Genomic DNA, 26,571 nt, shown 5'->3' with positions numbered 1-26,571 from the left:
TTTTTTTTTTTTTTTTTTTTTTTTTTTTTTACTGCCTTGTACTTTTCATCCAGCAGGACCTCAAGGCCTTTGGCATGTGTTAACTTAGTTGTTCATTGTAGTTTTAAAGGTGAGGTAGAGACCATTACTATCCCGTTTTACAGATGTAAAAACGGAGTTAAAGAACCAGGTCTTGGTTCTTTACTAATCTTAAAGGAATATGGACCAAGAAACTTAACCCTGAGTTTCCTGGAATTCCTAGTCCATAAAGCCACACAGAAGTATAATGGAATGTTGAAACATCTTCCTTGAGATTATACAGATCAAGTAAAAAGTCACGCTGGGGCCAGGCATCACCAGCTCTGTGTGAGAGACTCAGCTCTGTCACAAAGTTAAGTGATCCTGGACAAGTCACAGCTGCTCCCTGCATATTTCCTGTTGTTTAAAATGAGGGGAACAAAGGTGCTGTATTCTTTGCAAAGTTGTGTGAGTGTGTCTGGAAGCTCTGCTCACTCCCTTGAGCTGCATTAGGTGATTGTTGGTTGTTGTGGATTCATAAAGGCCCCCATTCTTGGGCTCCCTTTAGAAATGCAGGGAACGAGGTGCCCCCAGAATGAATAACTGCCTCTTCTGCACTAGGGCCACCTGAGAATTCATGTCAGGGACAGGCTGAGGCAGGGACCCCAACCTGGGTGGGAGGAGAGGGTTGTCGGGTGGAGGTAGGAAGGCACCCTGCACAGGCGGCTTGACACATGGGCCCTATTCCTGCCTCCAGCTCTGACTCATCTTCTGACGCTTGGGGGAGGAGAGGTAGTTGCTTGATATTTTTGGCTTTCCCCCATAAAACAGGAGACGGTTTTCTTCATTCCAGGTCCTTTTTACGTCAGTGTCAAACGTGTCTATGCTGAGTTCTCATCTGAAATCTTTCATATTGGTTGAATGCAGGTATTATTTCTGTAATATTCCTTATTGGTCAGGTGTATAAACCCAGGAAATCCTTTAATATTTTAGCATGAAAACGTTAGCATTTTTAAATGATGGTCTTTAGGGGAGGGATGTGTGTTTGATGAATTCGTTTGCAACTGGGATTTTAAGGCAAGGTGGATTAAAAATGCTTTTTCCCACTATCACCAGAAATTTATTAATCATTCTCTGTGTAAAAATTAAAACTTTACAGATAAGGTTAAAGCTTTCCTTTGAGTATTGTTCCCAAAGTAACTACTGTGTGTATCTTTATTGGTCTGTGTGTATCCTCTTAGATTTTTCTAAGCATTTTTATGTCTATTTGCACAAAGTGGTTTTTTAATTGAAATGAATTATTATAAAATTAACCAGTCCTGTCCCAGAGATTTGGTTTCTGTCTAGAATAGGTAGCATGCATAGGTCTAGAATAGGTTCAGCTGCTTGTAAAGGCTTATTATTTCTGTAGCATGGTAGTATTTCTCAGGACGATGGGCAAATGGCCACTTCTTAACAACGTCAAAGGAGTTAAATCATTAAGATCCTAGGCATTACTCTCGGTTGAAATGAAAATTTTCCCATTAAAAAAATATCTTGGACTACTAATGTATTCATCTTTGCTTATAAGGAAACATAAAAGGGAGCGGAAGAAGGGGGTGGGGGGGGCAGTTGCTAAAGCAACAGCACCTGGGTATAAACTTACAGAGAACATTTAAGGTAGTAGCTTTAGTTATTTATGAAAGCTTCACTGGGAGACAAAGGGAAGTGTTCATGTGGGCACAGTTCAAATCAGTAGTTTCAGGAGATAGGTGAGTTCAAACAAAATTCCTATCAGAGTTTATATGTTAGAGAACTTTTGCCATGCTAAAGGTAAAATCATTGAGTGCTGAATATTGGGGTAGTAGCCAAATAAGGTCCCTAACCTCCTGAAACTGACAGGCTAAGAGTGACATTTAGAAAGGAAGTGTTCTTTCCCCACATTGGCCAGAATTGTAATGGTTCTGAATTCCTGGACATCAACGTTTTATTTTAAAAATTCTTGTAGCGTGGTATTTCTTTTTATGATTCATTCACATTGTTACCTGTGACTGTGATTAGTTCATTTTCATATGAACATACCACAAGTTATTCATCTGTTGATGGACATCTGGGTTTCTGGTCTGGGGCAGTTTATGAACAGGGGTCACACGTGTATGTATCTGCAGTTTTACTAGCTGATGCCTAATTTCCAAAATAGTTGGTACCAATTTACATTCCTCCAGTGGTGTCAGCCTTGAATTTATAATCTGCAGTATTTTGTTGTTTAACCACAGAGTGTTTGGATAACCACAGTGTGAATGAATGAACCGTCACCAAGGTGGTCTGATCCCTGACCCTTTGTGTACCGGTATATTTATATATACTTGTGTTTAATTGTATGGTTTGGACTACCATACCACCTAAAGGCCGAAGATGGTTTTTCCACTCCGTTTGGTTGACAAATACCCAATTGAATCATTCTTTCCTTTTTTTTTTTAACAGATGTTTAGTTATAGGAAAATTTAAATATGCAAAGTGAAGTATTAAAAAAAGTTTCTAGTTACCTAGAAGTCTAATTTTTGTAAAGGATTTTTTTTAGCTTTATTATTTTTTTAGTAGTCTCTATGCACCCCCAATGTGAGGCTTGAACTCACAACCCCTTAATCAAGAGTTTAATCCTTTTCCAACTGAGCCGGCCAGGTGCCTGACTGGAAGTCTTTTAAAGGTTTTGGGTGAATCCTATGTCTCAGGCTACCATCTGCCCTGACTTGGTGACTTGAATTGTGCTGGTGAGTGCCTGCCGTGTGCCCAGCCCTGACTGTGTAGACCAGCAACGCTGGCTTTGGTATGTGATGTGTGCAAGAACCCAGGCCAGTCCTTGTTAAAGTATCCTCTGAGGACTCTGAGAATGCTTGTGTGCATGTGCAAATCCTTTTAAGAGGCACTGAGCACAGACCAAGGCTCATCCTTCCTTGGCATTTCCAAAGGAACCACAGCTTCTTGGCTATCGGAATAAGTTACTCTTTTCAATCTTTAAAATGTATTCCCTACCCACCCCATCTGCGTTGGTATGCCATAGTAGAGGTAGTTAAAACTCGATTTGAAATAGAGGATTTCTGCTTTTGAATAGACAGTTGCCAGGTTAACTTTAATTGCTTGTGTTTGGTGTTGCTAGCTGGGTTTAAAGCTAGGTTTAGGGGGGGCGCCTGGGTGGCTCAGTCTGTTATGCATCCGACCTCTGCTCAGGTCATGACCTCGCAGTTCCGTGGGTTCGAGCCCCGCATTGGGCTCTGTGCTGACAGCTAGCTCAGAACCTGGAACCTGTCTTCACATTCTGTGTCTCCCTCTCTCTCTGACCCTCCCCTGCTCACACTGTCTCTCTTTGTCTCTCAAAAATAAATAAAAATCATTAAAAAAAAAAAGCTAGGTGTAAGGAGGCAGCAAGTGTGCTTGAGAGAGATCTGGGGGAGGGGAACAAGAGGAGGGAAGGGAGAAAGAGAAGGTAGGGAGAGATGGGGAAGTTATATCAGGACAGTTATTAAATTATTAAATTCAGGTATTTTGTTTAGTATCTATAGTGCCTAGTATTAGCTGCTAACAGTTTCTGTCCTTAGAGTAGAATGTTCTACAGTTCTGTAGATTTAGAAAATACCCTGAGGGATATCCTTTTTCGTAGTTGGAGGGATAAAGGAAGAGTAAGTAGCCCCAAAGAACGAGAGATTTGTAGTTCCTTTCTTATTTCTTCTGTAAGGCATCTCAGAAAATGGCTGTATGTTCCATTTTCGGGCTTTACATAAATCAGATGTCGTCCTTTTTTTTACTTCTGTATTAAAGTTTTTTTTCCCCAGATTCTCTAAAATCATAATTTTAAAAACTACTTAACTATAAATTAAAAAGTTTTAAAGAAAGCATCAAAAGTAACATCAGAGCATCTTATTTGATGATGAGGGTAGAAATCCTACTTGGGTTCTTTTGGCATCCCTCTGGGCTGACCGTGATTCATGGAGGAACTCTGTATTCACCTGTTGCAGGGGCCGGGGCGGGGTGTGGGTGCTGAGGTACTGGCCACATAATGTCATCCACCCATAGCGCTCCCAGCTCATTTCTTCTTGCTGCTCTTAACACTGACAGACAGCGACCTCCCGTCCAGTTTGGTCAGCTTTCCCCCGTGCCTTCTCAGAGTCGCAGTGGACAAAAAGGTCCTTTTGAAATTCACATGCAACTGCTAGTCTTAACTTCTGCCTTTGTCCCAGAACGGCTTTAGTATCAAAGGCTTTAGGCGCGGGGCTTCTTGACTCCTTAGGTCTTTTGAGTTTGTGGGTACACGTGAGAAAATTCTTCCGGTAGAGCATGTTGCTTCTGTTACTAGTGAACACTTATATGGCAGATAGAGCATGCCAAGCACCAGCCTTCTTTGTCTGCAAGAGAGAGACTATGAGGGGAGCTTGCTTGAAGTTTTGAGGAAGTACTGATAAAAGTAAAATCCAGTAGAGGACTGTCAGCATACAAGTTACATACACATTTGAAATCAAAATTTATAATTAGGAATTTTACTAACTTAGCCATTGTGCTACTCTGGTATCCTTGCCAAATTCTCTTACCAGATCAACTGTTAGTCTGGCTCCCATGTGAAGAGCAGGTGCAGGCCAGAGCCTGGAGGGGGGGGTTTGGGTTGACAACCATTTGTTGCAATTAATTTTCTTCAATTCCAAATAATTTTTATTTTTATAAATTGCAATCATACAGAAAATTACAAAGAACAAGTATATATCATTACCACCCAAAATTGGTCATACTTGTTTTCTTTTATTAAAAAATGCAGGGTGGGCGCTTGGGTGGCTCAGTTGGTAGAGCGTCCAACTTCAGCTCAGGTCACGATCTCACGGTTGGTGGGTCGGAGCCCCACATCGGGCTCTGTGCTCACAGCTCAGAGCCTGGAACTTGTTTCTGATTCTGTGTGTCCCTCTCTCTGCCCCTACCCCACTCACCCTCTGTGTGTGTGTCTTTCTCAAAAATAAATAAATGTTAAAAAAGAATAAAAAATGCAGGGTGAGGATTAATAAAGTTGAAGCTTCCTTGGGCTCCTTGCCTTCTCTCTCCATCCCCCATGAGACAGCCATCCCCCATGAATATGATAGGTTTTACTCCAACCCACTTGATTTATTTTTATGTTTATTTAAAATTAAACTGCATTTTCCTTCTTTTTTAAGGTTATTTATTTATTTAGAGAGAGAAAAAAGAGCATGTGAGCACATGAGTGGTGAGGGGCAGAGAGAAGGAGAGAATACCAAGCAGGCTCTGCATTGTCAGCAGAGTGCAACACAGGGCTTGAACCCATGAACTGTGAGATAATGACCTAAGCTGAAATCAAAGAGTCATATGCTTAACCAGCTGAGCCACCTAGGCGCCCCTAAACGGTACATTTTTGATGAATGTCAAAAGGACACAGAAATCTTCAATAGCCTTTAATTTGCACCATCACATATGCCGTGTTTAGGGGACAGAACTTTCAGGATTAGAGGTTATATATCTTTTCACATGGTTCTTGCTAAAAACTGGAGTATTCAACGTATGACAGAGTTTCAGCTACCCAGTTTAAACTTTGAGCTAAAGAAGATCCAAAATGTAAATGAAATTAAACGTGTTTCATACTGGATTATGTCTTAATTCCAAATAATTACTGTATTTTATTTGAAAATAATTTTTTAAAATGTACACTTATGGAGTTTCTTATTCCATTGATGCTTGTACAAATTACAGTAAATAATATCTTTTCCAGAATAGCTTAATGTTATTTTAAATTCCTTTTACAGAGATACTTGCTAGAAGTATAAATTCTCAGACCTTTACCCCAGAAATTATGACTTTTATGTCTGAGGTGGGGCCTAGGAACATGCGTTGTAATCATCAGCTCACATGATTCTCATGCAGGGGTCCTTAGGACCATATTTTGAAAATATTCCTTTGCCATACTCTGATGACTTCATCACATAATTTCCACCAAGCCTTTCTGTAAAGAGACAGGTAGTAAATATTCTAGGCCTGTGGGCCATACAGTTTCTGCAGCAACTGCTTAACTCACCTTTGTGGCAAGAAAGCAACCATAGTTAATATGTAACGTATGAGTGTGTCTGTGTTACAGTAAAACTTCATATTGTTTTTATATGCCATGAAATACTGTTCTTTTGATTTTTTTAGCCATTCTTAGCTCATGGGCTATACAAACATGATCTGCCTGCCACAGTTAGCCAACCCTTGATTTGAATAAGAGTAGAATGAGGTTCCAAGGCCATTGCATTCTCTCATAGCATGTAAATAACAGTAATATAATCTAAAAAGAGATATATATTGTCTTACTGTATTAGACTATTTTTCTCAAGGGACAGTTAAAGACAAAGGAATAACTTCAGAATCCTCTGCCTTTGGACTTCCATTTAACTAAAAACTTGATTCCACCCTTGGCTATAGGGGGACAGCCAGCCAGACATCCTCAGCAGTAGGCCTGCTGTCTCTCTGCAGGGAAAAGGTATGGAGCTTCATGGGGTTCCTTCTTCCCAGTTAACTCAAGAGATTTACCTTGTTATCTTACTCTGCTCAGAAACTGTAGTGAGTAATTAGATTTCTTTGATTTATAAAGAAAAATCGGAAATTAATTTATCAGTACTTTGTAAGTGAAGTTATTTTGCTATAAAATCCTCCAAAATGTGGAATTGGGCCATAGGGATGATAAAGAAATCCATGTAGGGAGAAAACAGGCTCACTGATTGGGTGTTAAGGATGTTGTTACATCCAATAAGACATGGGACTAAAATGATCAGAGGGATATCAGCTATTCACTGTTGAGCTCTTAGTCCTGTGAACTTGATTCTGATTTCTAAATTCTTTTTTGTCTTCCTTAAAGTAATAGTGAACTTTTAAGGACTAAGATCTTATTTATGGAAAAAAAAATCTGTATTTTCTGAGATTTTGTAGGCTTGCTTCTCAGAGGGTAGTAGTGACTTTGGTAATTTTGAGGCACACTTTTCTCTATCTTGGGTTTAATTGCTGTGTGTGGTTCTGACCTATATAAATCAAAGTTCACTGCTTAACCAAGAATCTATGATTCATATTTGATTTTTACCACTTACTCCTTGAAGATTTTATAGGCTCTGCCACAAATTGGCTGCTAGTTATCACCAAACAAATTTAAATGTGATTGTGGGATTTTGCAAGCATTTTCTTGGTTCAGGTTTATCAGATTTTTTTCACACCTTGAGACCATCTCATACCACATAGCAGTTTAAGATTTTTTTAGATTCATATCCAGATTATAGAAAAAGCAGAATCAGACTGATCTTATGTTCCTTAATTTCTTTTCTTTGCAGTTTTTATTTTCCTCCCCCAGTGAAATGGGGACATTCTGGTAGTCTTTAGATCAGTTGACCTGTTGTGGTTAGATTGTATGACTAATCAACAAACAGACAATTCATGGAAAAAGGGGTTCCGGCCCCAGTGGGGTTACCACTTTTCTCTGTAGCGTCTGGGAAAGCCTCTTAACCTCCATTTACCTCTGATTCTTCATCTGGGAACCATGACAGCAGAACGATACTGATCCATGTGAGGCTGAGTGTGTTTATGTAGCTTAAAAGAGGCACTTGAGATTTTCCCAGCAAGTCCAGTGGGACGGACCGAGGCAGGTTGAGAGCCATGCGTCTCACACTTTACTGTGTGCATAGATCACCTGGGGTCTTGTCAGTTGTCGAATCCCATTCTGTAGGTCTGGGGTGGGGCCCAAGATTATGCATTTCTGTCAAACTCCAGGTTGGCACTGCTGGGTAGTGAGGGTCTGTAGCGGAGGGCTTATGTTCTCCACTTGGAGTCTGAAAGTAAGGAGGCTCTTGAATGGCAAGAACGGCAGTATGTTTTACATGGATTGGAGAAAAAGCATGCTAGTGTCGTCTAGGAGGCACCTCCCCAAGATACAGCTCTTTTCCAGCCTCGACTGTTTCACTTTGCTTTCACCCCATGCCTTCTCTGAATTGCCAAGACACCCATTGTTTGCACTGCTCATTTTACTCACTTAATGTTAGTCACTCTTCTACTGTTAGTCAACTGTTTTATATGTGTATCTTGTGTCATCTCTTTAGGATAATAAAATCCTAGCACAGGGTGATGGCTTATGTCAACTTCTTTATCCCTGTTCTAGCTATCACTGCATCGCACACCATTCCAAAACTCAGTGGTGTAAAAACAACTACTTTTATGTTGCTCACAGATTCCTATAAGTCAGGAATTTGGACCTCATGTAGTGGGAACAACTTGTCTTTGCTCCACAATGTCTGGGACTAGTGGGATATTCGAAGACTGTAGGTGACTCGATGGCTGGGGGCTAGAATCATCAATTTGTCTTTACTCACATATTTTGAAGCTCATCTTGGCTATCATCTGAGACTTCAGCTGGGCCCCTGGCTAGAACACCTGTGTATGACCTCTGCACATGGTAACCCTATTGAGCATAGCAGCTGGGTCCTCGGAGCAAGCCCCAAGACAACAAGGTAGAAGTGTGTGACATAGTTATAATCAGCCTCAGAAGTGTTATTTCTCCTGTACTTTTCCGGATGAGCTGGTCACACAGTAAGAAGTTCAAGTGGGCAAAGACATCTTGCCACAGTCCCCATAACACTGAGAATAGTGTTGAACATGTGACTTGAACTCAGTAAATACTGTTGTGTGAATAAGTGACAAGTAATTTAAACACCTAGGTGGATGAGGACTAAAAAGATTTAGTTCCAAATATGAACTGATTATCCCAGGACACCAAAATAAGTATGTGTTCTCACTTTTTATAGTTATTGACAGTCTCTTCTCCATACATGGGAATAATCTCTGAACTTATGGAGCTAAACTTTTTTTTTTTTTTTTAGAGAGCATGTGAGTGGGGGGAGGGGCAGAAGGAAAGCCAGAATACTCAGCACAGAGCTTGACATGGAGTTCAATCCCACGACCCTGGGATCATTACCTGAGCCAGGATCAAGAGTTGGGCTTTCAACTGACTGAGCCGCCCAGGCGCCCCTGGAGCTAAACTTCATAAAGTCTGTGCTTCTGTGTATGTTACCACATTGTCATGCTTTTTTTTTCCTGCTCTCTTTGGGTGGACTGTCTATGTCATTCTTTGGACTATGGTATATTTTTCCATCCAGCAGCTGGTTAGAGTCTTAAAATGATTGACTTTTAACGTTCATGGGACAGAGGTCCACATGGGGACACTGAGGTGTCAGCCGGATCACCCCACAGTTAGTTGCTGTACAGCACATTATGTGTGCTCTGCATATCACACTGGGGGAGTAGCTGTGGCCAAACCAGAGTGGTGACGCTGTCATTAGCTTTATATGTATTATGGATAGTTATCCTCTTCCCTAGACAGTTTCCCATCAGTTAATTTATGTAGTGGGAAAGGCAAAAACAACCCCTCCTCCAGAAGTAAGATGTTGAGGTGGCTTAGCCATATTACTAAAGTTTTCTGGATGAACGAGAACAATTTGTGAGTATCTTTGATTTTATTTATTTATTTATTTTTTAAGTTTTATTTATTTTTGATACAGAGAGAGACAGAGCCTGAGAGGGGGAGGGGCAGAGAGAGAGAAGGAGACACAGAACCGGAATTAGGCTCCAGGCTCTGAACTAGCAGTCAGCACAGAGCCCGATGCAGGGCTCGAACCCATGAACATGAGATCTGACCTGAGCCAATGTCGGAGGCTTAACCAACTGAGCCACCCAGGTGCCCCAATTTTATTTTTTTTTTTAATGTTTATTTTGGAGAGACAGACAGTGTGAGCTGGGGAGGGGCAGAGAGAGGAAGACACAGAATCTGAAGCAGGTTCTAGGCTCCTTGCTGTCTGCACAGAGCCTGATGCGGGGCTTGAACCCATGAACTGGGAGATTATGACCAGAGCTAAAGTCGGATGTTTAACTGACTGAGCCACTCAGGTGCTCCTCATTTTATTTTAATACAAATCTAACTCAGCATTTGTTTAAATTTCATTCTTAGTGTTCTACCAGAAAGGTTGAAAGATTGCCACATTATGATTTTTATTTGTATTTTAATTTTTCCCCAATGGAACACATTTCTGATTTAATAATTAAAATTAATGAGAAAAGTAACATTTGTTTATTTATGGCAATGCAGGCTAACATGCTTCTGTTTTAACAAGGGTGACTTTATCTAGTTCTTAAAAAACGAAACCCTTGAACATTTAACTGAAGGAGAAAATGTGATTACATAGGCTTTTCAGGTATTAAAAACATAACACCATAGTCTTCCAGTATATACTGTGCCCTTCTGCAATTCCTAAAGCTAAAAATAATTTAGTCATCATTTTACACAGTCATTTCTACCATCATTATGGTCATTTTCTGCTTATTCAAGGAGAGAAGAGAGAAGTCAGTAGATGGAATTTGTTTTTGATTGCTAATTCTAGTGGCTATTTGCTATGACTTAAAAAAAAGCAGGGGAGAAGAAAGAAAAGAACACTAGCCCCCATGGCCTGGGCGTGGGTGCGCTGAGTAGATTGTGACCCCAGGTAGCTCCAGGTATGGACACCAGTGCTCACTCCAGGCTGGTGCCCACATCCCAGGAGTTCTCCAGTGCAGGGAGCAGTCAGGTGTTAACAACTTAGGCACTTAGATTACAGGCCACCTGGACACACATTAATTCTGAATTTTTGCTTAGTACTCTGGTGCTTTGATGTTTATCATTTGCACAGACCAGCAAGACATTTCTTATAACTTGTAAACAAAGAAGTACCTCTCTCGGGTTGGCTTAGAACAGCTCCTCTTTTTTGTCTTGTGCCCCCCCTCCCCCAACCATTCCCCTCACCTGGAAAGCATTTTTTCCTTCAAGAAGTAAATGCAATTGCCAGAGCAACTTGGAAGCACTGAGTTGAACACCATGGACAGCGACATGGCCATGGCCATTCCTTGGCACTCCCTCTGGTCATCTCAGAGACAAGTGTGCTGCAGGGGGAGTGGCGTGTTCACTTAGTGCCTTACAGTCTTTGATCCCTCAAACATGGCTCAGTCTCTTAACTCTGCTAATAGATCCCCTTCCTCTGTCTTCCAGTAATATTTACTGAGTTGATTTTGACAAAGCTATGCTAGAATACACATGTATCCTTTATGATCAGACTCTCCTGAGCTTGGCACTGAAGCATATAAGGGCTTCTTGTGGAGCTGCTCCTTGCTGAGGCCCCTCTGCTGTCAGGGGGCTTTCTGTGTCCTGAAGGGTACCCCGGTCTGTGGCAGTATGTCCCTCTTCTGGACGATAGGAGAAACTGGAGTAGCTCAGCCCATCTGGGCTTTTCTGTAAGTAGCATTTAAACACATTCTTCTTAGGCAGATCCAAGACCCCTTGGACGCACTGAAGGCACCGGCTGGTGGTGTTGGGAGTGCTGTAAGACAGGTGCTGGGCCACTCCCCACAGTCACACAGAAAAGCAGTGCGTGGGCTTGAGCCAGGAGCCCGGACACCTTGGTTCTTTTCCCGGTTCTGTCACATATCTTCTCTTAGTTGAAATCATCTCACCCTTTCTGAACCTTCTATTTTCTGATCTGTTAAAGGGGTCAGGAGTGTTTGTCAGAGGAGCATCAGTCATATTTGTGCCCTCTGAGTGCTCTCTGGCAGACGTTGTTTTTCTAAACCTTAGACCCAGCTTTGGCATTTTATGCAGGTTTGTTGGCACAGACTGACTAGCAGCAGCAGGGAGGGAGCATCATGTCTGTCTCACTTGGATTCTGCCCTGAGGACTCACAATCTGTTTTCCCTGCAGTACCAAGTGGCTTAGCACTGCCCAACAAAAGAGAATTAACAGAGTAAGCTACTTCTCCTTGATGAAGACTCTTCTGCTAAAAAGATCAGCAAGTCAGGAACCCTTTCTTCAGGAGGGCAAATGACTTCCCAGACAGAGTGATGATTTGGGAGACCATAAGAATGAGTCTATTAATTAGACTAACCAAGTAACCTGGTTGGAAATTGGATTACCATCTTCCAGATTTTCCACATTCAGAAGAGGAGTTATCACCAGCAGTTTGAGAGCCTAATTTTGTGTTTGTTACTGCAGTGACTTTGCTTTTTAAATCACTAGGATTGTGCCAGGGAAAAGCTTGGAAGTGGCACGAGACTGTGCTCTGCAGCAGGACGGGATGTTCTCATATAAAAGTTCTGCCTGTTTTCATTTATAACTTTTATAACTAACACACATCTGCACACAGTTCCTTATGCGACTGTTTCTTGTTACTCTTCGTGATGCGATCTCACCTGTATACTTTGTGTATGCCATCATCAGCTAGGGGTCCCCAAAGAATGTTGTAACCTTGGGTGGGTGGCACCCTTCAGACACCCTCTCTGGGCAGAATCTGTGTGCTCCGACCCCCTTGAGTGCCCCAGTCTTGAAGCAGGGAATCTGGGCGGCTCACTCCAGCACCGACCTCCACAGCGGTTCTCAGGATGTATCCTCTGACTGGCAGTATCACCTACGAAATGCCAGTTATTGAGCTCCACTCTGGAACTACTGAAGTGGAAACTCTTGGGGTGTGGTTCAGCAATCTGTTTTAACAAGATTCTGATGCATGTTAAAGTTTGAGAACCACTCTATTAGGAAGCCATAACTTTTGTTTTTTATTGAGGTACAGTTGATACATAACATGTTTCAGGTGTAGAACATAATGGTTTTAAAATTTTTATTTTTTATTTATTTTCAGAGAGACAGAGACAGCATGAGCAGGGGAAGGGCAGAGAGAGAGGGAGAGAGGAAAGAATCCTAAGCAGGCTCCACACTGTCAGTGTAGAGCCCAATGTGAGGCTTCAACTCACCAATCGTGAGATCATGACCTGTGCTGAAATCAAGAGTCAGATGCTAACCGACTGAGCCACCCAGGTGCCCCCAAAATAATGTGATATTTTTTCAAGTTATTAGAAAAATTTTTTTGATGTTTATTTCTGAGAAAGACACACACACGGAGTGCGAGCAGGGGAGAGACAGAGGGAGGGGGAGACACAGAATCCGAAGCAGGCTCCAGGCTCTGAATTGTCAGCACAGAGCCTGATGTGGGACTCGAACTCACAGACCACGAGATCATGACCTGAGCCACCCATGCGCCCCTGATCTGATATTTCTATTAGTACAGAATGATCATCACAGTAAGTCTGGTTAATATCCATCACTATAAATGGTTAGTTTTTTTGTGTGTGATGAGAATTTTAAAGATATTCTTTTAGCAACTTTCAGATATGCAATACAGTATTATTAGCTTGTACATTACATCCCCATGATTTATAACTGAAAGTATGTATCTTTTAACCCTCTTCATCAATTTAGTGCCCCCTCCCTCACCTCTGGCAATGATCAGTCCGTTTTCTGTATCTGTGAGCTCCAGTTTTCATTTTCTTTTTTGATGCCACATATAACTGATAGAGTATTTGTCTTTTTCTGACTTATTTCACTTAGCAAAACTCCCTCAAGATCTGTTAATGTTATCGCTAAGATTTTCTTTATGGGTGAATAATACTCCATTGTGTATATATATATCACATTTTCTTTATCTCTTCAGTCTGTCAATGGATCTTTAGGTTGTTTCTGTGTATTGGCAAGGAACGTGGGGGTGCATATGTTTTTTTCAAGTTAGTGTTTTCATTTTTTTAAGATAAATATCCAGAAGTGGACTGTTGGATCATATGGTACTTTTTTTTTTTTTTTTGATTCTCTGCCCCCAACGTGGGGCTCAAACTCATGACCCCAAGATCAAGAGTCACATGCTTTACCAGTTGAGCCAGCCAGGGCCTCTGGTAGTTGTATTTTTAATTTCTTGAGGAACCTTCATACTATTTTCCGTGGTGGCTGCACCAGTTTCCATTCCCACCAGTAGTGCATACAGGTTCCTTTTTCTCCACATTCTTGCCAACACCTGTTATTTGTTGTCTTTTTGATAATAGTCATTCTAACTATGAGATATGTAATGGTATTTCACTGTGGTGTATCATATTGATTTACAGATATAAATCAATGCATCCATGCATCCCTGGAACGAATCCCACTCGATTGTGATATATGGTTCTTTTAGTGTGTTACAGTTGAGTTTCGTTTGCTGATCGTTAGGGATATTGGCCTGTAATTTTCTTGTGGTGTCCTTGTCTGGTTTTAGTATCAACATAATCCTGACCTTGTAAAATGAGTTTGGAAGTGTTCCTTTCTTTTGTATGTTTTGGAAGAGTTTGAGAAGGGTGGTATTAATTCTTCTTTAATGTTTGGTAGAATTCACCAGTGAAGCCCACTGGTCCTAGACTGTTGTTTGTTGGAAAGTTTTTGATTTCTGATTCAATCTCTTACTAGATATTGGTCCATCCATATTTTCTACTACCTCATGATTCCTTCTTGACAGATTGTATGTTTCTAGGAATTTGTCCATTTCTTTTAAGTTGTCCAGTTTGTTGGGGTATAATTGTTTATAATGGTCTCTTATGACCTCTGGTATTTCTGTGGTATCGGTCATAACTTCTTGCATTTCTGATTTTATTAATTTGAGTCCTTTCTCTTTTTTTCTTAGTAAGCCTAGCTGAAGGCTTGCCAATTTTGTTTATCCTTTCAGAAAACGAGCTTTCAGTTTCATTGATCTTTTCTATTGTCTTTTTAGCCTCTATTTCATCTATTTTCACTTTGACCTTTGTTATTTCTGTCCTTCTATTACCTTTGGATGTCTTTTTTTTTTTTTTTTTTAATCTAGTTCCTTGAGGTGTAAAGTTAGATTTGAGAGCTTTCTTGATTCTTGATGTGGGCATTTGTCACTATGAACTTCCTTCTCAGAACTGCTTTTGCTACATCCCATAAGTTTTGGTATGTTGGATTTCCATTTCCATTTGTCTCAAGGTAGTTTTTTACTTTTTATGACCAATTGGTTGTTCAGTAGCATGTTATTTAATCTCCACATATTTGTTAATTTTACAGTTTTCTTCCTGTAATTGATTTCTAGTTTCATACCATTGTGGTTGGAAAAGATGCTAGGTACCACTTTAGTCTTCTTTATGAAGACTTGTTTTGTGGCCTAATATATAATCCATCCTGGAGAATGTTCCATGTGCTCTTGAGAATATGTATTCTCTTGATTTTGTGTTCAGTCCATCTGGTCTAAGGTATTGTTTAAGGCCAGTGTTTTCTTTATTGATTTTCTGACTTGGATGATCTATCCATTTGAAAGTGGGGTGTTAAAGTCCCTACTATCATTATATTGCTGTATATTTCTTCCTTTATGTCTATTAATATTATTTTATATCCTTAGGTGCCCCTATGTTAGGTACATAACTTTTTTGATATTTTTGAAAAGTAATTTCTAAGCCCAACATGGGGCTTGAACTCACAACCCTGAGATCAAGAGTTGCCTACTCCACCGACTGAGTCAGCCAGCCACCCTTGTAGCATTATGTCATGCCTTTTTTAAAATTATAACTTTTTTAAATGTTTATTATTGTGAGACAGATAGAGCGTGAGCAGGGGAGGGGCAGAGAGAGAAGGCTCCAGGCTCTGAGCAGAATCTGAAGCAGGCTCCAGGCTCTGAGCTGTCCGCACAGAGCCCGACGCAGGGCTCAAACTCACAAACCCAACCGTGAATTAATGACCTGAGCCAAAGTCGGCCGCTTAACCAACTGAGCCACCCAGCTGCCCCATGTCATGCCTTTCTTGTCCCTTATTACAGCCTTTGTTTCAAAGTCTTTTTTGTCTGATATAAATAAAGTTACCCTAGCTTTCTTTTGGTTTCCATTTACATGTTCTTTCACTTTCACTATGTTTGTGTCCTTATATCTGCAATCAGTCTTTTGTAGGTAACATATAGATGAATCTTTTTTCATTTAGCCATTTTATCTTTTAATTGAAGAATTTAGTCCATTTATTATTTATAGGTGCATACTTATTGCCATTATTGTTAATTGTTTCCTGGCTGTTTTGTAATTCCTGATACTTTCATCTCTTGGTAATTTGATGATTTTATGGTATGCTTTATCTTTTGTGTACCTACTATAGGCTTTTGCTTTGTGGCTACCATGTGGCTTATGTATAACGATTTACAAGAGTCTGTCTTAAGCTGATAACAACGTAAGTTTGAATACAAGCTAATGCTCTGTAGTTTTACTCCCCCCCATTATATATATATATATATATATAAAACATATAGTTTTTTTCTTTCCATTTTATATATATATTTTTTATGGTATATTGTTAAGTTGGTTTCCATGTAACACCTAGTGCTCATCCCAAGTCCATTTTATATTTTTGATGTCACATTTTATATCTTTTTATCTTGTATATCCCTTGACTAATTATCGTATTTATATTTTTACTTTTGGTTTTTAACCTTCATACTAGTTTTAAAAGTGATTTATCGGGGTGCCTGGGTGGCTGTCGGTTAAGCCTCCGATTTCGGCTCAGGTCAGATCTCACGTTCGTGGGTTCAAGCCCCGCGTCAGGCTCTGTGCTGACAGCTAGCTCAGAGCCTGGAGCCTGCTTCCGGTTCTGTGTCTCCTTCTCTCTCTGCCCCTCCCCCTCTCATGCTCTGTCTCTCTCTGTATCAAAAATAAATAAAACATTTAAAAAAAAGTGATTTATCTACAGTGTTATTCAGAATTTTACTGTATTTACCTTCACCAGTGAGATTTATACTTTTATGTGTTTTCCTATTACTTTCCTTTAGGCTTAAAGAAGTCCTTTAAGGGGTGCCTGGGTGGCTCAGTCGGTTAAGCCTCTGACTTCAGCTCAGGTCAGATCTCACGTTCATAGGTTCGAGCCCCGCATCAGGCTCTGTGCTGACAGCTAGCTTAGAGCCTGGAGGCTGCTTCCAGTTCTGTGTCTCCTTCTCTCTCTGCCCCTCCTCCTCTCATGCTCTGTCTCTCTCTGTATCAAAAAAAAAAAAAAAAAAAAAACATTAAAAAAAAAAAGAAGTTCTTTAATATGTCTTCTTAGGCCAGTTTAATGGTGATGAACTTCTTCCTGTAGCTTTTGCTTGTCTGGAAAACTCTCTCTCCTTTTGAATGACAGCTTTGCTGAGTATTCTTGAGAGTTTTCCTTATTACCCTGAATATGCTGTGCCGCACCCTTCTGGCCTGCAAAGTTTCTGCTAAAAAATCTGATGGTCTTATGGGGAGGGGGGTTCCCTTCTATATAACAAGTTGCTTTTCTTTTACTACTTTTAAGATTCTCTCCTTGTCTTTTAGCATTTAACAGCTTAATTATAATGTGTCTTAGTGTGAGTCCCTTTAGGTTCATCTTACTTGGAATTCTCTGAGCTGCCTCAGTCTGGATGTCTGTTTCCTTCTCCAGCCCGGTTAGGGCAGCTTTCAGCCATCATTTCTCCAAATACATTTTGTGCTTCTTTCTCTTCGCCTTCTGGGACCTCGGTCATATGAGTGTTGGTCCACCTGATGTTGTCCCATTAGTACCTTAAGCTCTCTTCACTTTTTTCATTCTTTTGCTGCTCTGTGTCATACGGGTCTCCTACTGAAACCCTCTAGTATATTTCTAGTATATTTTTAAGTTCAGTTAGTGTGGCCTTCGGCTCTATGATTTCTGTTTAGTACTTTCTTCTATCTTCTGTCTGTTGAAGCTCTATGTTCACTCTTCTCCCAAGTTTAGTGAGCATCTTTATGACCATTATTTTGAAGTCTTTATCAGGTAAATCACTTGTCTCCATTAAGGATTCTTAGATTTTTATCTTGTTCTTTCCCTCTGTTTCTTCGTTTTCCTCATATGCACTAGATAAGACAGTCATATGCACCTCTCCCAGTCTTCTAGGGGTGGCCCCTGTAGGAGATAAACCTGATTGTTCAGTACTGCCTTAGTTTTGGTTTTCTCTCAAACCTTTGTCCAAGCAGCCTGTTTATTTTTAGTGGCTCCTAGGAGGCCGTGTGACAAGACCTAGGCCATGTTCTAAAGGGGAGGATCTCAGTCGGCAGCTTTTAACGTATGCGCATCTACATAATAATCCTTGGTACTGCAGAAGTGTCCGTCCCACTGGCCAGCCGAGCCAGGTGACCTAGAGGTGCCCCCCTGGGCAGCAGTCCCCAAAATTGGGGCACTGGACAGGTAGACACGTTCCTTTCCAGGACACCCTGGAGACTTGGAGTGGGGCGGAGGGAGAGCAGAGACCGCGTCTCCTGGCCTCGGCCCCGAGGCTCCAGCTCCAGAACAAGCAGTAGCTTTTTTCACAGAACGGCAGAGGGTACTTGTCAGTGGGTTGTCTGTGCAGAGCCCTGGGGGTGACAGCCAGCTGAGAAGGTCTCCTCAGTTCCAATAATCCCTTGGGATGCAGGAGCACAGGCCTTGCTAACCACCACAGCTGGCAGGCAGCGGGCGTCCGCCAGCTAAAACCAGGGCACCGGACAGATGTAGAAGCTCCTCACTGGGAAACGCGGTCTTTAGGGAGAGGACCACCGTGGATGCTTATTTCTCTATGTGTTTAATTAGAAGCCTGCCCCTCAAGCTGCGTGCTATAACTTTTTAAAGCTTTTAAAAAATGTTAAGTATGAACATGCCATAGGATCCAGCCCTTCCAGGCCTAGGCATTTGACCGAGAGAAGGGAAGGCATACGTCCACGGATACCTGTATATTGAATGTTTTATACCATATTATACCTCGGCTTTACTTGCAATAGCCTCAAACTACAAACAGTCCAGTTTCCATCAGTAAGTGAATAAGCCATCTATACTATGGAATACTATTCCAGAGGAAAAAGGAATAAACTGTTGCTGATACATGCAGCAACAGAGAGGAATGTCAAATTAACTATGCTGAGTGGAAGCCAGGCCAAACAAAAACCCCCTATATTATCACTCTATTTTATAAACATCTAGGAAATATAAAAATCGTGACAGAAAACATCTGGTTGCTTGGGAACGGGGCTAGAGGGTGAGGGAGTAATGAATTACAAAGAAGCATGAGGAAATTTGGAGGGGGTCATGGATGAAAGTATGTTGAGGTCATGGTGTGTCGAAGGTATGCACAGAGTTCAGAACTCATCTGGTGCCTGAGTGGCTCGGTTAAGCCTCTGACTCGATTTTGGCTCGGGGCCTGATCTCACGGTCAAGGGATCGAGATCCGTGCTGAGTGAGGCTCCTACCTGGGATGGTCTCCCTCCCCTGCACACGGTCTCTCTTCCTCCAAAAATAAAAATTTTTAAACTCATCAAGTTGTACACCTGGTCAAGTTCTTATCAACTTGTATGACAGTCCTGCCTCAACAGAGCTGTAAAAAATATTGTGATGGGAAAAGCAGAGGGACAGGTAGGGAGGGAACCCATTTTTAGTGACGGTCATTGGTGCTCATCATACTGCTACATAAATGAAAAACAAGAGGTCCAGTGTGGCAGAGAAAATAAGATCTCCGATGCTGTCCACGGCACCAGCGCCTCCTGCAGGTGGCATTTGTGAAGCTGGCTCCGAGCGCCGGGCTTAGCTGCCCGACCTCCCGTGCTGTCGCGCACCGCAGGGGTGACTGAGCCACACGGAAGGGACTCGGGCTTGTTCTGCATCTCTTCTGGGCCCAGTGGGCAGTGCTTTTCATTTCCTTTCAAAAACTTGTTATGGCCCAAACTGCACTTAATGTTTGTCACCCTGTGGGTTACATGTCATCAACAAAAACCCGAGACTTAAGTTGATCTTTCTTAGCTGGCACATCCTTTGAATGCAGATCTAGATATATTTATCCAGTCAAACCCAATTTAGTAGTAGAAATCCAGGAGGAATTCTGTTGAACTTCCTGATTGGCCATATTGTTGTCTGTCTTTCCGCAGATCTGATTTGTATCCACTGAGATCAATACTCAGTTACGACTTTCCAGATCCTGACCCAGGACTGCAGAGTAACCAGATTCCTCACAAGTGAGTGGCTCCAGCACCACTTCTGTCTGTGGAACTGAAAATTGTCCAACTGAAATCTCTTTGGGTGCCCCTGCCCTACTCTGGGTGGGGATGAACACACTTCCCAGTGGGCCCAGACTGTAAAACACTGTGAGGAAGCAATGTGTCTAAATCTCAGGAAACGAGTATTCCCATTTCTTTTGTTATTGGTGTCCTGTATGGTCATTATATAACATTAAAGTCTTTTATATCAAATACTGAACTAATGAGAATGTAAATCTTCAAATATTAAACTAAGTTTTAATTTCAAATGCGTCTGAAGCCAGTGGGATTCCTCCTGCAGCTGAGAATTGGCTGAGGAATGTGAAGTTCTCGTTTAACCACACCCAGGGTTGGGTCAGCTAAAATGGCTCATAAACTTAGACTAATGTATTTTTTAAAAATTATTTAACTTATTTAAGTCATCTCTACACCCATTGTGGGGCTTGAACTCACAACCCTGAGATCAAGAGTTGCATACACTGCTGACTGAGAGCACGTGAGCTGGGGAGAGGCAGAGAGGGGAACAGAGGATCCAAAGTGGGCTCTGCCTTGAAAACAGTGACCCCAAAATGGGCTCGAACTCACGAACTTTGAGATCATTACCTGAGCTGAAGTTGGCACTTAACCGACTGAGTCACCCAGGTGGCCCAAGACTAATGTATTTTTGAGATCATGACCTTCAGAGTGCCTTGGATTATTCCCATGGAGATGCCATAGCACATACTATTTAGCTTTTTTTTTTTTTTAAATAATGAAGGGCTAAGGTGACCACATGTCCTAGCTCTTCTGTAACTCATCCTGAATTCAGTACCTTTTTAGTTCATAAAGGCAGTTCCTTTAATATATTACCTAATGTGATACCATTTTTATACCTTTGTAAGATCTCTATGTCTAGAACTAGGTTTAGGAAGATCTAGCAATCATAGCTGCGTAGGTAGGCAAGACGTGTCTGAAAGAACATGGCTGCAGGAGTGATCAGAATTTCTCATTTCTTCCTAATTACCAGGGAACACCACTCCCTTCAGTACGAGCACGGCCATGCAAGAGTGCTGTTCAGGAACCAGTTGGACATGTTTCTGAGTTTAGACTATTTCTAAAATAGGATGACCGTTTCCATTTAGTGCCTTTTTTTTTTTTTAATAGAATCACCAGAGAGCTAAGTTTTAACATTGATTTTATATGTTGATGTCTTAGGCTACTTGTCCTGTTAGTCAATAGAAAATTATTTGTCTACATCCTTGGAAGAATGTAGTCTATTATAGAAAATGACCATTTCTAATCCTTTCACCTTCCCATTCCACAAAACTGTAGAAGGCAGTGGTGAATCAATAGCATTTGAAGTACTGACAGATAACCTGTGTTTTGCAGGAAGGACACTGTGACTTTGGATTCCTTGGTGGAAGAACACAAAACCCTCTGGTCTTGCTGCCAACGATGCAGGTGTGATTGCTGGCATCTTCATGGGCTCCAGAGGTCACAGCACGCTCCCACGGACTCTCATGGCCCCTCGGATGATTTCTGAGGGAGACATAGGAGGCATCGCTCAAATTACCTCCTCTCTCTTTCTGGGCAGAGGCAGTGTGGCCTCCAACCGGCACCTCCTTCAGGCTCGTGGCATCACCTGCATCGTTAATGCTACCATTGAGATCCCCAATTTCAACTGGCCCCAATTTGAATATGTTAAAGTGCCTCTGGCTGACATGCCCCATGCCCCCATTGGACTGTACTTTGACACTGTGGCTGACAAGATCCACAGTGTGAGCAGGAAGCATGGGGCCACGTTGGTGCACTGTGCCGCGGGGGTGAGCCGCTCGGCCACTCTCTGCATCGCTTACCTGATGAAATTCCACAGTGTGTGCCTGCTGGAGGCGTACAACTGGGTAAAAGCCCGTAGGCCCGTCATCAGGCCCAACGTAGGTTTCTGGAGGCAGCTGATAGACTACGAGCGCCAGCTCTTTGGGAAGTCGACAGTTAAAATGGTACAGACACCTTATGGCATAGTTCCAGACGTTTATGAGAAAGAGTCCCGACACCTGATGCCTTACTGGGGGATATAATGCCACCAAAGCCTGCATCAGCAGCCCCTTGAGCAGTACCAGCATCTGCTACACACCGTCTGTTCCCCTCTTCACCTTTCTTTTCAGATGGTTGACTCTTGGTTCTCCCTGAAGTGCTTTTGACACTGGGTGTTCAAGTTTATTTTAGAAGATAGGGAGGGGAGGAACATTAGGGGAATGCACACATTGCTAGTAACATTTTTAAAACTAACATTTTGGAATAGTGTTTATGAAAATCTTTAACTGGCTTTTAATCATTTTTAACAATTTGAACAGTTTAATAAACTGTTTGGTTCTGCTATATTCCGAATCCCATGCCTTTAGGCGTCATGGCAGGTGCCGGAGGAGCTCAGTGCAAAAATCACTTTGGGTCCTGATTTACCCTTTAGAGACAAGCTTTGCCCAAGGCTGCCAACCGCACAGATGCTTAGGGAAGATGGATACCAGCTTCAGTTTCTATTGGATTAGCCCTACTCTTTCCTTTCCTATTATTTAGTGACTGTAAGTTTAAAAAAAAATAATAAACCTTTGTTAATCTAGTTGTTAAGTAATTATAATGAAATCTGCTGCAAACACCCTCTTGGAATCATTGTGCCCCGGGACTATATTAGCATTATTTTTAATAAATATATCTGCATAACAGAAGTTTGACTAAGAACCCCAGGGTGTGTGCGTGTGTGTTGATGCTAGAAGGAAGATGCTCTCCAGTAACCGCCTTAAAATCCAGCTCCTGTGACAACCGTGCCATTTAAAATCGACCTCTCAGCTGAACTGTGTCGACGCTTCACATCCTTGCAGATGGGCAGACATTACTATCAGTCCCAGTGCTGAAGCTGTGGAAAATAGCACAGAGGGTCCACTCTGATGAAAGGTTCGGTTTTCGGTTGTCTCTTGGCAACTGGAGTGCACCAGTGAGTCCTCCATCAAAGAAATTGTTTTTTTTAACAAAAGCTATGCCTTTACTTGACAAAATGTCCTAAACCAAACCTCCATAGAAGTGACCAGCAAGTAACAATGCTTCCTTTGTTGAAACTTGAAACCATGTCACCCAGTTCACTGCTCCTAATAAATATAACAGCATAACTCATCAGGGACTTGGTAAAAGTTTAATTAGTTCCTCCCTATTCCACACTCCTCACAAACTATTAGGAACCATCAGATTGCCCTTGCAGTCACAGTGCTGCTTTATTTTACTTCATTTGCCAGGTAGGTTGTTGCTTGCTTATCTCTGGAATAATTTTCTAGATTTTTTTGGTCTATCTTGGCAAGAAGCCATAAATATAATGCCAGTGGTTACATATTTATATAAATTATATTTTCGACATTTTACCTGTTCCTTGGCAATTGTTTCCTACCTTGTTTCCTCCTACTCACTTTTATAAACATGCACTACTGTCTAAATAGGAAAATTAAAATGAGGTTAATAGTTTCTCTGGGAACCGGAGGAGCCCATAAATGCTACATCAGCACATGCTCAAAAGCAATCCAAAGCACAACAAAACGATCTGTGGCCCTGGAGGCTGTGGCTTCTCTGGTGTGAAGGCAAACTGCAAGCCCTGTGGTCTTTGGATGAGAGTCCAAAAATAACCACTGTATTACAGTCAGAGACCACTGGGTGACAGATGTCTTGGTAGGAAAAGTTCCTGCAGAAATCCCGGCCAACACCACTCCAGGGATGTAACTAAGCATTCTTAGCACTTAAGAAGCCTCTAACACCTTCCTAATCTAAACGTCAGAGTTTATTAGCTGGTCACAAAGGAAGGCGGGTGACCTAGAAGGCATTAGGGGAGTTTCTGTAGTGATCCCTGGCGCATGGCAAGCATTTCAAGTTTCTATAGTGTGAAGGCCCTATAATCTTTCCAAAGCTTAAGATCACACAAGTCATCAAATAAAAGGCAAGTGGAAGGCATCTTTAGACAACAACAAATAAGTACATGCATACAAAATATTCAAATAATTTAGAATATGCAATCTAGAGTGCCAACTAGTAGCCACAGGACAAATACAGCCTGGATAATAACATACCCCGTGCCTCTTCTACCTCGAGCATGTCCAGACAAACATTACATTACATACTAAGCCATAAAATGTCTAAAAGCTAAATACAATGCCAAAGGAGAAAAGCGCTTATTCACTGCCACTCCGGCAGCGGGCGGGAGCTGCCTGCACCTCACACAATACGGAAGTAAGTAACCTTGGTTACTGTTTCCAAGGACACTGGACTCTGGCTCGGAAGAGGTGAAGATGAACGCAGTGTTGAGTCATCCGAATCAACTTGCACACATAAGAAAAGGCAGGGATAATATTCTACACTCTGGAAATCCTTACTGGTGGTATGTGAGTGAATATTTCCACTACTAAACAGATGCCAAAAGTCGTGACTATTTTTCATAGCAAAGGCTTTTTGTTGGCGTCTGCTGTACTATTCTCTTGCGCCTCCCGCGGAGTGACCAAACCTATGGTGCCTGACGAGGCCGGCGAGGGTTACCCCTGCGCTCTGCAACAGCTCTAGGAATAGAACCATTCTAGTTAGAAGTTGAGCACGCTTTTTAACATGTCATAGACACAAGCCGTTGTGACCGAATAATAGTTCAAACGGCATTCCCAGAAACTGTCTCAGCGCTGTAAACTCTGTCAAACTGGGAGCCATTCTTCTGCAAGCAAAGGCAGATTCCATCGTCTTGCCCTACTACGGGACCCATGAGGTGGGTCCGAGGCCCGCTTCAGCCTGGCACCCATGAGGAGACTGGGCGCTGCTCACGCTGCCGTGGAGACAGAGGCCCCGGGGAAGCCCGAGGACCAGCTGCTGCCGCTGCCGCGGGCACTAAGTCCGGGAGCCCTGTGGAGGACAAAGGCCCCGAGGTAATGATTCAGCCGGGCTGTGTCTTCATCCAGGGGGGAGAGGCTGGAGAAAACGAGCAGCAGATTCATCTCGTCAGCGCTTCCCTGTGCGTTCTGGGGCGCGGCAAGGTACAGCAAGCCTCATCGCCAGCTGCTTAACGAAAACATTCTGTACTTTCCTTGGAGAAGATGGTGGTTAACGGCGGAAGACGAACCAGAACAGAATCACCTCAAGGTTTGTCCCAAGAAGGGAAAACAACCTACTCAATTATGCAGAGCAGCAATCTTACAGACAAGATAAGCGTGTTCAGTTTACAAATAAAACCTGACTTGAGGTCAGAGAGCCTAAGTCACACGCAACGTGAAACACAGAATCAAAATCTCTTCATAAAGCCCAGAGTCGACAGGCCAGAGCAGTGTGCGCCCCGGGCTGGCCTGTTCCTCCCGGGCCTTCACAGCTTCACTGTCCTTAAGCACTCGCTTTTTTTTTCCGTTTCTGATTTTATGCAGTCTAAGTGGCAAATTCCCTACACCAGATAGTAAGCGTGAGTCTTTTCCTTCCAGAATTCCTTGCTGATTTGGAATACTTTTCTTCCACTGTTTCTAAGTCATGCACCTCTACCATAAATATACATCTGCTCGTCTCATTAGGCCAGGAGCTCCACCTTCTAACCTTGAATTAATTTTCAGGTCTCTCACATAATACTGCAAAGTCAGGCAGTATTGCTTCCTATGCAGTCATTTCTGGAAACCTGGACAAAGGCCACTGCCAAGAGGTTCATTCAGCTGCCTTTCCAGATCTTGTCTGCAAAAGATACCACGTTCACAGTTTCTGAGGTAAAACAGTTTTCAGTGAAGCCTCCTAAAGGGGAAGGGTATTTATTTACCCTGATACACCAAGATTTGAGCCTCTGGCAAAATGAATGTTCAATCCATTGCAAAGCGCCCAGGCATGTTTTGAGAAAATGTCTTCTTGAATGCTGAGAGTCTGAGAAAGGAACAAAAACGGAGAGCCGGCTCGGCCGTGGCCACAAAGTCTGTAAGCCCGCCCTCGCCCACTTCCATCGTCCACTGGAGATGAGCAGACGTTTTCCAATAAAAAGAACGTCAGTTTAATCACATTGTCCCCTTTTTATTCATTTCACATATCAACAAGCTACATGTGGATAAATGCATTCTACTTCACAGGACAGCAGGGTTCTAGATAGAAGCAAGCACTGGCTCAACACGTTCTTGCCAATTCCACTCCTATTACAACTTATTTTTCTTCAAATGTCAATTCTTCACAGTTTTAATACTGCAGCAGCAAATGATTCCTTAAAGAAAACTGTGGTCCCATATTTTAAACATCTTAGCAGAACTAGAGAGAAGTCAGCAAACTTCTGGTGCCACATGCAGTTTGGGCAACTTGACCTCACCCTTCAGGTGGCGGTGAGACCTGGGGGGTAGATGTGGGAACGGCTCCCCTCTCCCCCTGGTCGCCAGGGAACCCCTACAGCTTCGTGGAGGTGAGCGCTGCAGCCCTGCATTCTGTTCATTGGGCCCTGTCGCCTCCTAGGGTACGATGGAAAAACAGACCCAGGAGGTACTTCAAAGAGGTACTTTTCAGAGCAAATCAGGCAGGATGAGGCCAGGAGGTTTTGGTTCAACGCAGTTGATCCAGAAGTTGGCACAGCTGGCGTGATACTGATGGCCTCCATACGCCAGCTTGAAGCTGTCCGTTTCGGAGTTGAATGCCTGCCAGAAATAAACATACGTGCGGCGAGTCAGGCTTCTGCACCTAAGAGCTGGTCAGCCCCCA

The 26,571-nt window shown here is 42.3% G+C and overlaps 2 protein-coding genes across 13 annotated transcripts in view; one reads left to right on the top strand and one right to left on the bottom strand.

Moving 5' to 3' along the window:
• The window catches only part of DUSP14 (dual specificity phosphatase 14), a 23,975-nt gene extending 959 nt beyond the window's left edge, over positions 1–23,016 (top strand). Inside the window, exons 2-3 of one of the 2 annotated variants that reach the window (XM_029929368.1) lie at positions 19,765–19,851; positions 21,241–23,016. In XM_029929368.1, the coding sequence (XP_029785228.1) occupies positions 21,333–21,929 (597 nt within the window). In that variant the 5' untranslated portion in view covers positions 19,765–19,851; positions 21,241–21,332 and the 3' untranslated portion in view covers positions 21,930–23,016. Of the gene's footprint in view, positions 1–19,745; positions 19,852–21,240 lie in introns of those variants that run through there. The other variant, XM_029929369.1, reaches the window with a different exon arrangement.
• Positions 22,032–26,571, bottom strand: part of SYNRG (synergin gamma) — a 96,398-nt gene continuing 91,858 nt past the window's right edge. For all 11 annotated transcript variants that reach the window (XM_029929354.1, XM_029929356.1, XM_029929358.1 and 8 more), the window contains one exon: positions 22,032–26,507. In XM_029929354.1, the coding sequence (XP_029785214.1) occupies positions 26,376–26,507 (132 nt within the window). In that variant the 3' untranslated portion in view covers positions 22,032–26,375. The remainder of the gene's footprint in view (positions 26,508–26,571) is intronic.

Source organism: Suricata suricatta, chromosome 17 (assembly GCF_006229205.1).
Source record: "Suricata suricatta isolate VVHF042 chromosome 17, meerkat_22Aug2017_6uvM2_HiC, whole genome shotgun sequence".
NCBI lineage: Eukaryota > Metazoa > Chordata > Mammalia > Carnivora > Herpestidae > Suricata > Suricata suricatta.
The sequence above is the reverse complement of the archived record's forward strand: the minus strand, read 5'-3'. Positions and strand labels throughout refer to the sequence as shown.